The following is an 11,648-nucleotide window of genomic DNA, read 5'->3' on the forward strand; positions in this document are numbered from 1 at the left end:
AAGTTATTCTTTCCAATCAATCCGTTGGACTATTCCTATAAGTGTCACAAACAGCCCTAGAGTTCGTACTAGAATAACACCTTAAGATACAAATTAACCAAAACCCTAATGTCACCTAGATATTCCAATGTCACCTCAAGTATCCGTGGGCATGATTATACGATATGCATCACACAATCTCAGATTCATCTATTCAACCAACACAAAGGACCTCAAAGAGTGCCCCAAAGTTCTACCGGAGAATCACGATGAAAACGTGTGCCAACCCCTATGCATAGGTTCATGGGCGGAACCCGCGAGTTGGTCACCAAAACATACATCAAGTGAATCACGTGATATCCCATTGTCACCACAGATATCCACGGCAAGACATACATCAAGTGTTCTCAAATCTTTAAAGACTCAATCCGATAAGATAACTTCAAAGGGGAAACTCAATTCATTACAAGAGAGTAGAGGGGGGAGAAAACATCATAGGATCCAACTATAATAGCAAAGCTCGCGATACATCAACATCGTATCACCTCAAGAACACGAGAGAGAGAGAGAGAGATCAAACACATAGCTACTGGTACATACCCTCAGCCCCGAGGGAGAACTACTCCCTCCTCGTCATGGAGAGCACCGGGATGATGAAGATGGCCATCGGATAAGGATTGCCCCCTCCGGCAGGGTGCCGGAACGGGTCTAGATTGGCTTTCGGTGGCTACGGAGGCTTCTGGCGGCGGAACTCCCGATCTATTGTGCTCTCGGATGTTTTTAGGGTATATGGAGATATATAGGAGGAAGAAGTACGTCGGTGGAGCTTCGGTGGCCCCACGAGGGTGGGGGCGCGCCCCCTACCTCGTGCCCACCTCGAAGCTTCCTTGGCGTAGGGTCCAAGTCTCCTGGGTCATATTCGGGAAGAAAATCACGTTTCAGAAAGGTTTATTCCGTTTGGACTCTGTTTGATATTCCGTTTATTCGAAACACTGAAATAGGCAAAAAAAATAATTCTGGGCTGGGCCTCCGGTTAATAGGTGCCAATCCATAAGTCTGAAGCAAGGGCCAGGCCCCCCTCCCTAGGGGGGCGAAAAAGAGGGCTTTATAAAAGCCATCTACATGAGCGCGGATGTCATCCGGACGCTGCAAGAGTGTCTCCCCATCCCAGAGCAAGGTGATGGTATTACGTCTCCTACGACCATTGGCGATGGCCTGAAAGTAGGCGGTATTGGCGTCACCCTTGAGGACCCACTTTTGGGTTCCCCGCAGTCGCCAATACGCCTCTTCGTCGGTGTAGATGACCATGAGTTGATCATCAAGATCGTAACAAAGCACCCACTCATCGGGGGCTAGTCCCACCAAGTCAGCCTGGAGGTTCAGCGCTTGGATGGAGGCGAGGTGGGCCTTCTTGCGGTCCCGTCCAAGGTTCGCGTCTCAACCCTTCATAAACTGGCGAGAGCGCTTGGCACAGAAGTGCCAGTTATCCACCGCAAAGATGGATCGGTGAGGAGCGAGCTGGGCCTCCAGCCAGCGAGCCTGGACGGCCTCGCAAAACCGTTCTAGCTTAAACAGAATGTCTCGAAGCGGAACCTAAGCGCAGTGAGCAAGCAATCATCCTGAAAAGACAGGAGCAGAGGAACGTGATCCGAGCCAATATGGGTGATGGCACGGAGGGAGGCAAGGGGAGGCAAGGGGGCATCGAAGCTCCCACTCAGGCGAGACCAAAAACTGAAGACATTGTGACTCGCTATAATTCTCCTTTCCTTCCGGAGAAAAATTCGGACATAAATATTCTTTTCCACGGCAATAGGACAATAAATCTTCGACGATACAGGTACGACGTCAACACCAAAACTATATCTTCAGGGTACTGTTACAAGCTTACTTACAGCATCTCGTTTACAAACAGCGCAAGTTCTTCTGATTCCCGATGACCAATCTAAGAACTCTACGAGCGAAATTTCCAGACGCGGATGTAGTTTTCACCGTGCGTGGTCACGATCTTCTTCATGCCCACCGACAGACCGGTGATTGGCGGGCGCAGGTGCATAGGAATGTTGTCCAGCCGGGCATCCGGAGCGATTTCACGGACCCTCTTCTTTTCGACTTGCTGCCTGGGGCCAGATTCCGCTGGGCGGACATTCTTCTGTTCAGCTTGTGGCCTGGAGCTGGACTGTGCTGGGTAGCCTGCATCCATGATGAAGCTTCGAATAGTCTCACCAGTTCTCTGGCATACCAGGCGTAGGACTCCATCAATACCACCGAGCACCAGCGTCGAAGTGTCACCAGGCAAATGATGTGCACTGTAGATGACATTTGGGCTAACTCTTGTTTCCCAGAGAGGCCTCAGGGTCCTGATCAAGATAAAAGTAACAAAAATGATGAGATCCAGTTATGATTTGCCGGACCATGACATTAGAAAATTTTCAGCAATGGGTTCCATAGAAAAATTTCAGCAATGGGTTCCGTTGCCAACATTCTTGCCCAGTAGTTAGGTTGTTAACATGCAAACAACTTCATACTTACATAATAAAATATTATGGATTATTTAAGGCATTAAACAGCTATAGATTGCCACAAGCATGAACAAAGTGCACTTGATTAAAAGAATGTAGAAATGAGCAGCTTGCTAGTTGACCTCTATACACAAATTATTCTTAGACAGGATAATTTACTACATTATCAATGGGTAGTCCTGACAATCTTCTTCACATTAAAAGAATGTGTAATCTTCCAACTTCCTTCTATTCTCTGCATGGAAGTAATCTTCTATGTTCAAGCAATCTGAATTCTAAACCACTCCTAACATCTTATGAGAAATCATTACAGGTTTCTCAGCAAGTAGCAATAGCTTCAACAGTAAACAAACATGTGTTGTTCATGCGTAAAAAGATTATCAACCGCACACAGAGACACTAATGCAAATGAACACATTTCCATTAAACTCAATAATTAGGTGAGACCATGCACTGCTCATACTCCATATCTGTTCACTCTACTTGAACTTAAAAAAATGAGAGCGAAATCAAGATAGTTGATCAGAAAAACATATTCCCCATCCAGGTACATAAGGCCTACAGGTTTGTCTTAAATCAAAACGTTTTAAGTTTGACAAGGCTAATAAAAAATCAACACACAGAGACACTAAAGCAAATGAACCTTTCCATTAAACTCAATAATTAGGTGAGACCATGCACTGCTCATACTCCATTTCTGTTCACTCTACTCAAACTTAAAAAAATGAGAGCGAAATCAGGATAGTTCATCAGAAAAACATATTCCCTCCATCCGGGTACATAAGGCCTACAGATTTGTCTCAAATCAAAACGTTTTAAGTTTGACAAGGTTAATAGAAAAGAAAATCAACATCCAGAATACCAAATAGATATACCCGGATGGATGGAGTACAGGTCATTCCTTTCTTGGGGGACAGCAATGGAACAAAACAATACTTAAAGTGCAGACAGATTGAAACGTAAATGTACATGATACGCTTTGCATATCTAGAGCCAGCAGCCTCAATTATTAAATTGTCAAGATATCTCTCTAAAAACTGTAAGGCCGACATAAGTGGTGCCCTCTCCTTGCTCCCCGCTCAAAGCATTTTCATTCGATCGATATAGGCTACGTGTTATCTGAGCCGTCCATTTGGATTGTTGGAGTAGCCTTTTTATTACTCTGGTCTGAGTCTTTCCTGTGGCTGCTACCAAGTCCAGCCTGATGATGGACCCATGAGGCAGCGACAGGGGTGACTCTCGAGCCTGTACAAAATATAATTTTGATTCCCATTGCGCCGCCTCTGTCCACACGCACCGTACCCAACCCTATCCTCATCTCCTCCTCCCCACCTTGGCTGCTGCCGCCGCACCATGCTGTGTAGCATCGCCACCCCTACGCTAGGACTCTGTTCTTACTCTGTGTCGTTTGTCTGGTCGGCCAACTTGCCGGTGGTGGCTCACCTGCCATCGTCTGGCTGTTGCACCTCGCAGGGAACAGCACGGCTGATGGGGACAGAGGCAACACGTGCAGTATGGCCCACTGGCGATTGGGGCTGTAGAGGCAGTGGGGCACTGGAGCTACAGGGCTAGTGGCGGCGCACCGATATTGACATCGAGGACAACACTGATGCAAGGCCAGATAAGGCCTGGTGCACTGGTGCAGGTGGAGAGCAGGATGTTGTAGGATGCCGAGAGAGGACAGGACAGAGAGGGCTCACCGGCAAGAAGAGAAGGACATGTCTTTTCTTGGGCCCATGAAGCAGCTGCTGCACCGTCGTGTGTAGATCCATTCTCCTAAAACTGGCATTTCCCAGTGGCTAAACTGAACCTATTTCCTCCTCTCCGGTTTGTTCGCTTTGGTGTCGCACTCGCAGCTCAGCACCCCCGCCACCCGCAGAATCCGCCGACCATGCTATTACGGCCTTGTGGCGCTGTCTTGTGGATTGACTGCTCCAGCAGTCTCCTTGTTGCCCCATTTCCTGTGAAGCTCGAACACATCCTCCCCTTACGAACAGCCACAAAGCTGAAAGGGAGGAGTGATGCGTGAGGTAGGGTGTCAGCCAGGGAAGTCCACCCTGAGGTGTTCATGTGTTTCTCGTCATCTATAAGAAAGCAGGTACCGTCTCCCCTGATTCTCCTGTTGTACTGTTTTTACTTGCTTCAAGTTCGATCAATTTGGTTGGCAATGCATGTGTGCTCTGTCTGATGCATCGGGCAGGCTCTATGGATATAGACATTGGGTTTTGATCTGACGATTTGTTTTTGGATAACTCAGATTACCTTACTCCCGGCCATGATATACCTATCTGTGAAATTAGAAGATCCCTTCAACTGATGCCACTGGGCTTGCAGTCAGATGATAGTTTTAGGGACGCAGAATTCCATTGTGGCTTTATTCATTTATAGGGGGCATTGAGGCTCAAGCTGGATGGTGTGCAGGCTTCTCTGCAAGAAGGCTAATGTGAGGCACAATCCCAATTCGTGGTACAAGGTTAATTTCTTCTTGCTTTGCTTTTGATGTGTTCTTGGCCTTGGTTGATTTGGTTTCCAACGTTTCCACCTTTGCTGGCACTTGCATTTAGACTCAACGCTTAGCTAATCTAAATAGCAAACTAAGGAGTATTTCGTGAAAGTATCATGGGCAACCTTTTGCTTAGTTTCCTAATGGAAAACGTCAATTTGAAAGTAGTGATGGGATGATTTGGTTGGAAAGCCAGTAGCCACGTGGGGAACTATGTTGTCCTATTGAAATCAATATCTAAGTTTGGCTGCAGCAAATTCAGGTGAGGAGGTTAATGACATGTGGCATGTTAAGGAAAAGGAACTGGAGCTAGAGTTGCCCAAATTTCATCCTCAAGCTGTCAATAGAAGCTATGAGATACTCTGCACCAAACCTGCTTTCCTCGCAGATATGGGAAGATGCTGGGTTCTCTTGGATCATGCCACCTGGCTGGTACCAAGAATGTCATAGTACTGCTGCTTAGATTGACCAATTTCGCACTGGATGTTTAAGTTGCAGTTTTTACTATGAGATGGAGGTGATACTATTTCCCTTTTTTGTGGGATTCAGTTATTAGAAAGATTGTCAAAGCCTTAATCAACAGTTTTGTCCTAAAGGAAGGGGGCGTTTTTATGGAGTTCAGTGTCTGAATGGAGAGAGGTGGCACATGCTTGTGCGCAAACTTCATCATTGGGTGTTTTTTTCAGATAATATGGTATAATTAGTGAGAGAAAGTATCACAGTTGTAGTCATACATGACTCATGGTACAGTTTCTATGCTTTTTTTTTCTTTTTGCCTAGAAGAGAAGATGCGCACTGCTGTTAGTATGTCAGTATGCATCTCTGTATGGAACACACATAAATGTTTTTTTGGTACATGCTGCTTGCTGAGGCATAACCAGAGAATCAAAACACTGGCGTTAATCCAGAGGAAATTAAGCATATGAGCTTGGAGCGTGCGATAGCAGCATTTAAAAAAAATCCGGCATAGAAAAATCGGTGGGCTGTGCTTCTCATCCTTCTAAAATTTTCCAAGAAAGAAAAACCGAATATAAATTGTATCATGTGTGTGGAGCGTGCTAGTGTCGTTATAGCCTAATAAAGATTTTTGTAAGGATAAATTTTACTTGCCTCGACATTGTCAATGTTTTATATCTAGTAACCCAGCAAAGCGTGTGTTCCCCTCTAGTACAGTACTAAATTAGAACAACTACTATTGATACTGACCTTAAGTCCCAGCAATGTGCATAACCAGAAGATGAGCCCGCGAATATTAAGTGTGAATTTGCACTGAAAGACAAGCATCTTATCACTGAAATGATAAATAATGTAACAAGTTAGTTTGATGGTGATTAAAAGCACAACACAATCATATTTGCATGAATTTTTATTCACTATTTTTTCCTCAAAAGATCCAACAAGAACTAAAACTGACAGAAAGTTATAAATGCAGTTTGATTTATTGAGATGGGTTATCTTATTCTTTATATAATCAAAATTAAAGGAGCTTTTAGCATTATATTGTTCAACATCAGATTCTTTTTGCTAGGAGGAATATTAAAAAAGTTCAACAAAATAATAGGTCAATGGAGAAAAATGAACATTTATTTTGAGCAACACATTAGTTTTTGGTGTGATAGTTAGTTCTACTGTGCTCCTCTGATCCAACCTATGGAATGCTAGCGATGTTGTATAGCAGGTCGGAGCAAAATACTATGTTTGAGCTTTTCAATTACAGAACTTAATATCTCTAGTCATAAAGCTACACATCAAGTAACATATCTACATGTTGTGATGGGATAATAGAGATGTTGTACTACTACTAGTAGTTAAGGATTAGAAAAGTTCAGATGTTATCTAGACATTGCAAAAGAGGAGCAGAAGTAGCTCAAACGGCCCAAAGCATCTTAGAAGCTTCTCAACTTACTACCTGCATTATGAGCTAAGGACTAGCTAGAAGAAAGGCCAGTAAATGCTTGGCTTTTTTAGTCATGACCCGAAACCAACACCATGCCCATCACTTGTCCGGAAATGAAAATTCATCATGCTAGTAATCCAGAATTAGTTGAAAACATACCTGTTGGTGCAAAAGCTGACTTTAGAAGGCCTGACCTCTCTCCTGAGGTTTGATCTGCAATAGCTACATTTCCAAATGTAGAACCACCAACGATCAGCTGGTCATCTGTTACTGCCAAGCATGTCACCGGGGAAGGGTGAAGCCTGTATATCATATGTGAAATAGGCATCAGTACAAGGAGCATATCAAACTGGATGCACCTCTAATGATGATTACACACTTAAGTACGGTCATAATTTGACTTTCGTGATATGTTGATGATATCAGAAAAAGGTTCAAGCTTTTTTACCTTACACCAATTACCTATACTACCTAGTGCAGTTAGCAAAGAAGGGGATATGATGTTACAGAATTCCCCTGAAGTAAGGTGAAGCTCGTGCACACAAAATAACAATGAAAGAATTCAACGATTGCAGACAGCACTTCATTCACATGATATACTACTTGATTCCCTTGTGCTTACCGGTGAATGCTCGAACAACTCCTGCTGTACATGTCATATACAAAGGCTCTACCATCCTCACAACCAATTACAACCTCTGGATCGGCATAACTGCAGAAGCAAATGAAAATGAGAATATAAGTCAATCCTACTTAAAATAACAGCAAGAATGTCTAGGATAATCAAATCTTTCTCAAATAATGGTGGGGCATACACAAGCTTATGCGACACTCCTTCACTGTTAATAATAAACGATTTCCAGCATGATAAAAATAAAACTGTAGGGGAGGCCCTGACAGTAGATTTTATTGGAAAGAAAAATATGTTGCAAGGCTACATGCAAAAGAATTGTACAAAGGGGTTAGCAGCCCATCCAGCCAGAATAGGAGAGGAGCCTTAAGCTCATCTTTCATTCTGAAAGAGAGGAGTAAAAGGTTCCATGTGACATGTATCAGATGCAATCCATCTTCAATTTGGGCACCAAATCAATATGAAATCTTCTGGGGGAAAATGGTGATATAGTTTATCAAGTGTTGTGGCACCATTTAAATTTCAGATCAGAAACTTAAATTGTGTTAGAATAAGAAAAAGATCATAAGTTGCGGTGACTGAATAGAAATATTTGTCTTTTCCTTTTATCTTTGCCCAGAATATCCTAATCCTTGTTATTCTCGACATATACTGATCTGAAGTTGAGATTAGAAACAAAGGTAGAGTGAATTCGAGAAATACAACCACAAAAAAGGGGCATCTTTATGCGCATTTGTTTCACAACTCCCAAGTGACACCAGAGTGCACGATTACACTGTAAGGGTAGATCGCACCAGATATTTAGTCTTTATTCTTCAAACACCAATTCAATATTGTTTTCGTACCAGGCAACATCAATCTTGTCATTTCTGGTAAAAAAAAATAGCAAGTCATATCGAGACAGTTAAACCTGGCACCTCACCTCATGCATAACCCATGATTGAATGTGTCTCCACGAGATTGAAATATACTTCTTGGTCCACTGCGTTTCCATATGCAAACCTGGGAACTAGTTAAACCTACAATCTGCACAGAGGATTGAAATCCTTTTATGATAGGTAAAAAAGTAAGTCTGTACTCTGTTGAAATAAAGATGCGGTGTGACCGAAAAGATCATGCAAGGTTGTAACTATAACAGTTCGGTTCAATCAATCTCCATCAATAAAATATAGATGACACAAACCAGAAGCATCAACTCGGCCAGTTTCAGAGTTATGTTGACAGTCTATAATGGAACATCAAGCGCATCTATGTTTTGTGCAACCCAATGCACATAATGGGAAGAATGATGATTCAAGAAACAAACACTGACTGATTTTTCTAACAAGAACACAATCATTTCTGCGTTTAGCCTTGCCCACCATTATCATGTATGGATGGGATAGGCTTGACCACATGGCTTACCATTGTGCTAACAATTAGATGTACGAATAACAATCAACTGGGAAAAGTATCCCACAATTCTTGGGCGAAACTCACATAAACATAATAGAGTGACTTCAAGCATTGGCTATGGTCCATATGGATTACAGTACAGGTGGTCTATTTTGCAGTTCCCCTTGACATTAAGATACAACAAACCATGTTGCTAACATCATTGCAACCAGATGCTCGTATCTATATAAATAAGATGTTTAAAATGTACAGTTGATGTTTTGACCTATGAATAGGTGAGGTATCCCATCTAGGCTGCAGTCTTCTATCAGTATGTGTGTATGTTTTCTTTAGGTTAAAAGGCAGGTGCTCTGCCTTTGCATTTAAGACTGGGAAGTTACAAAAGAGTAAGTAAAAGCAAAACAAAAGGGTCCAGCCGCCTCATGGCGCTGGCTATGCAAGGCTTAAAAACCATGCCAGCAAGTGTGAAAGAATAGATAAAACTTCCAATGTTATTTTAGTAAGCACGAATGTTGGATATGTCTGTTCTCAAAACCAGAAGAGTGCAGCTGCTGATACATAAATAATAGAATTGTGTGCCAACATTGATTACCTTATTTTCATCAAAATCGAAGTCAACCAACATTTTGGAATTTGGGACATTGTACTCATTCATGTATTTGCAACTTTCAGCAGACCAAAGTCGAAGAACCTGGCAAAAACTAGTGTCAAAACGATGAGGCATTCAAGATGATACTAACTAGAAAGGTGACACAATATTCAAAGGAAACTACGAAATCGTCAGCCATGAACTATGCTAATTATCTACAGCTTCGGACTTAGGCAAGCATGATTTCCACAGCCATGTTTATGTGACAATCTGCATCTCATTGCATCAGCTGTAGGACCACTTGTCGCACCTCACAAATACAATTTGTAACTTGATATTTTACATTAATGAAGATTAAGAACACCACTATATGATGCAACATTCACCTTATCTCCCATTCCAGTTAAGACTGAACCGCTTTTCATACGGCACAAGGTCGCCCTGCAACAAGAAATAAGAAAAGAGAAAATAAGGATACTGAAGGTCTGAAGCATTGTTTGGTAAGTATAAGAAACAAAAGACTGGCCATGATAAAACAATATGAAAATATGATGAGTTGACAAATGTAACTACTTTTGCTGATACGTTACAACACTCAGAGGCATACATTTATAAGACCTATACCAGACAGCAAGTGCTTACCTCATATCATGACCAATCCACTGATGAACTTCAGCAGACCCTCTAGCGAGAGTTGATGCGTGCTCATTCATGGCAAGCGCCTCAAAATAACTTTTGACTGAAATAGTAGAACTCGAGCCTCTTGCCTGCGGATTCCTCTTGTAATATAGATCCCTCATCACATGGGCTGTGCTGATAATCGTATGCCTATCAACGAAGCAGAAAATCATATGTGCACACTTTAATCAACAGTACAGCGTGCTTCGTAATTAGGAACTTCCATAGGAAAATTGTGCATCCGGCTTGTGGGGTGAAAAATGAACGGGCAGAAATACCAGACTGAAATACAACGACTAGCACAAGAGTAGCTGTTACAGAAATTGGTAGCTCACTGGTTAGGTTCTCAGATCTATCTACCATCTCGCGGAATGAAGTGGGCATCTATGATTTATCAATTCTCCTAATAAAATAAGTTCGATAATAATAATCCAGTACAGATCGAGAAGTAGGTTCAGTTACAGTATAAGAAGAACATAGCACAAACCACGAAACGGACCTACTGCTGAGAGCAATCGGGAAATTAACTGAAGGGGACACGGGAAAGGGAGGGGAAGGGGAGATGAGATGATCCGCGTAGCGGGTCTGACCATGACTTGCAGACGGCGGAGCAGTGAGCGAGGTCGAAGTGGTCGTCCACGCGTGAGAAGATGGAACGGAGGGTGTCGTCGTTCAGCGACTGCCCCGTCAGCCCGTACCCGCTTCCCCCGCCACCGCCGCCGCCGCTGCGCCGCTTCGAGGGGAGACTTCCGCTCCGGCTCCGGCTGCTGCTCGCCTCCATCTCTCTCTCCCTCTCAGAAGGGCGAGCCTCCTGTCGCCGCCCGCCGGTAGTCGGCCGGTCCATACTGTAGGCCTGTAGGCCTCCTGTGTAGGGCACTGCTATGTATCGCTTGATTTGCGAGACCGAAGGAGCGCCCGCGGCCCGCCTACTACAACAGCCCGCTTGAGTGGACCGGACAAACAAACGTTTTGGGAACCACTCGTTCGATTTTAGGAAGGAAGAAAACTACGCCCAGTTTTTCTTTTTCTGTGTTTTTTTACCAGTTTCATCGGGAGGTTTTCAAAAAAAATCATTTTCATTTTCCCTGTTTTCCTTTTAATGTTTGAAAAAAAAAATTCCTTTTTTTTGCGTGTAAAAGCTTGTGTTAGAATTATGTCGAATATTATTGTACAAGGTAGGTTACAGTTGGACTTGGTTTGGACTGTGTGTAGACAGGGTAGGAGTTGTGTCCTAATAGGACACTTGTATCATAGGCCTCTCATATATATCAGGGGTAAACACACGACGTAACCTATGCCAACATAATAGCACGGGCACGCGGGGAGCCAGAGACGTGTGCCGGCGCCCGGGCGGTCGGGGTGCGGTATTGTGACGGTGTCACGGGGAGGAGCGCCCGTTGTCATGCCCCGGGGATGTAACCATGATGATGAACCTCGTTAACAAATTTCGGTGTTGT

General features: G+C 43.4%; 1 protein-coding gene across 1 annotated transcript; it reads right to left on the reverse strand.

The window, feature by feature from the left end:
- Nucleotides 1–1,719: 1,719 nt before the first annotated feature.
- On the reverse strand, nucleotides 1,720–11,110 carry LOC125550840 (F-box family protein with WD40/YVTN repeat doamin). The gene is made up of 9 exons (XM_048713945.2): nucleotides 10,782–11,110; nucleotides 10,156–10,341; nucleotides 9,900–9,954; nucleotides 9,517–9,615; nucleotides 8,452–8,555; nucleotides 7,521–7,610; nucleotides 7,058–7,200; nucleotides 6,208–6,292; nucleotides 1,720–2,336 (listed from the first exon to the last, which is right to left on the reverse strand). The coding sequence occupies exons 1-9, from the start codon at nucleotides 11,033–11,035 to the stop codon at nucleotides 1,931–1,933; spliced, it is 1,422 nt and encodes a 473-aa protein (XP_048569902.2). The 5' UTR covers nucleotides 11,036–11,110; the 3' UTR covers nucleotides 1,720–1,930.
- Nucleotides 11,111–11,648: the final 538 nt, after the last annotated feature.

This window comes from Triticum urartu, chromosome 4A, assembly GCF_056163025.1.
Source record: "Triticum urartu cultivar PI428250 chromosome 4A, HENAU_Tu73, whole genome shotgun sequence".
In the NCBI taxonomy this organism is placed as follows: domain Eukaryota; kingdom Viridiplantae; phylum Streptophyta; class Magnoliopsida; order Poales; family Poaceae; genus Triticum; species Triticum urartu.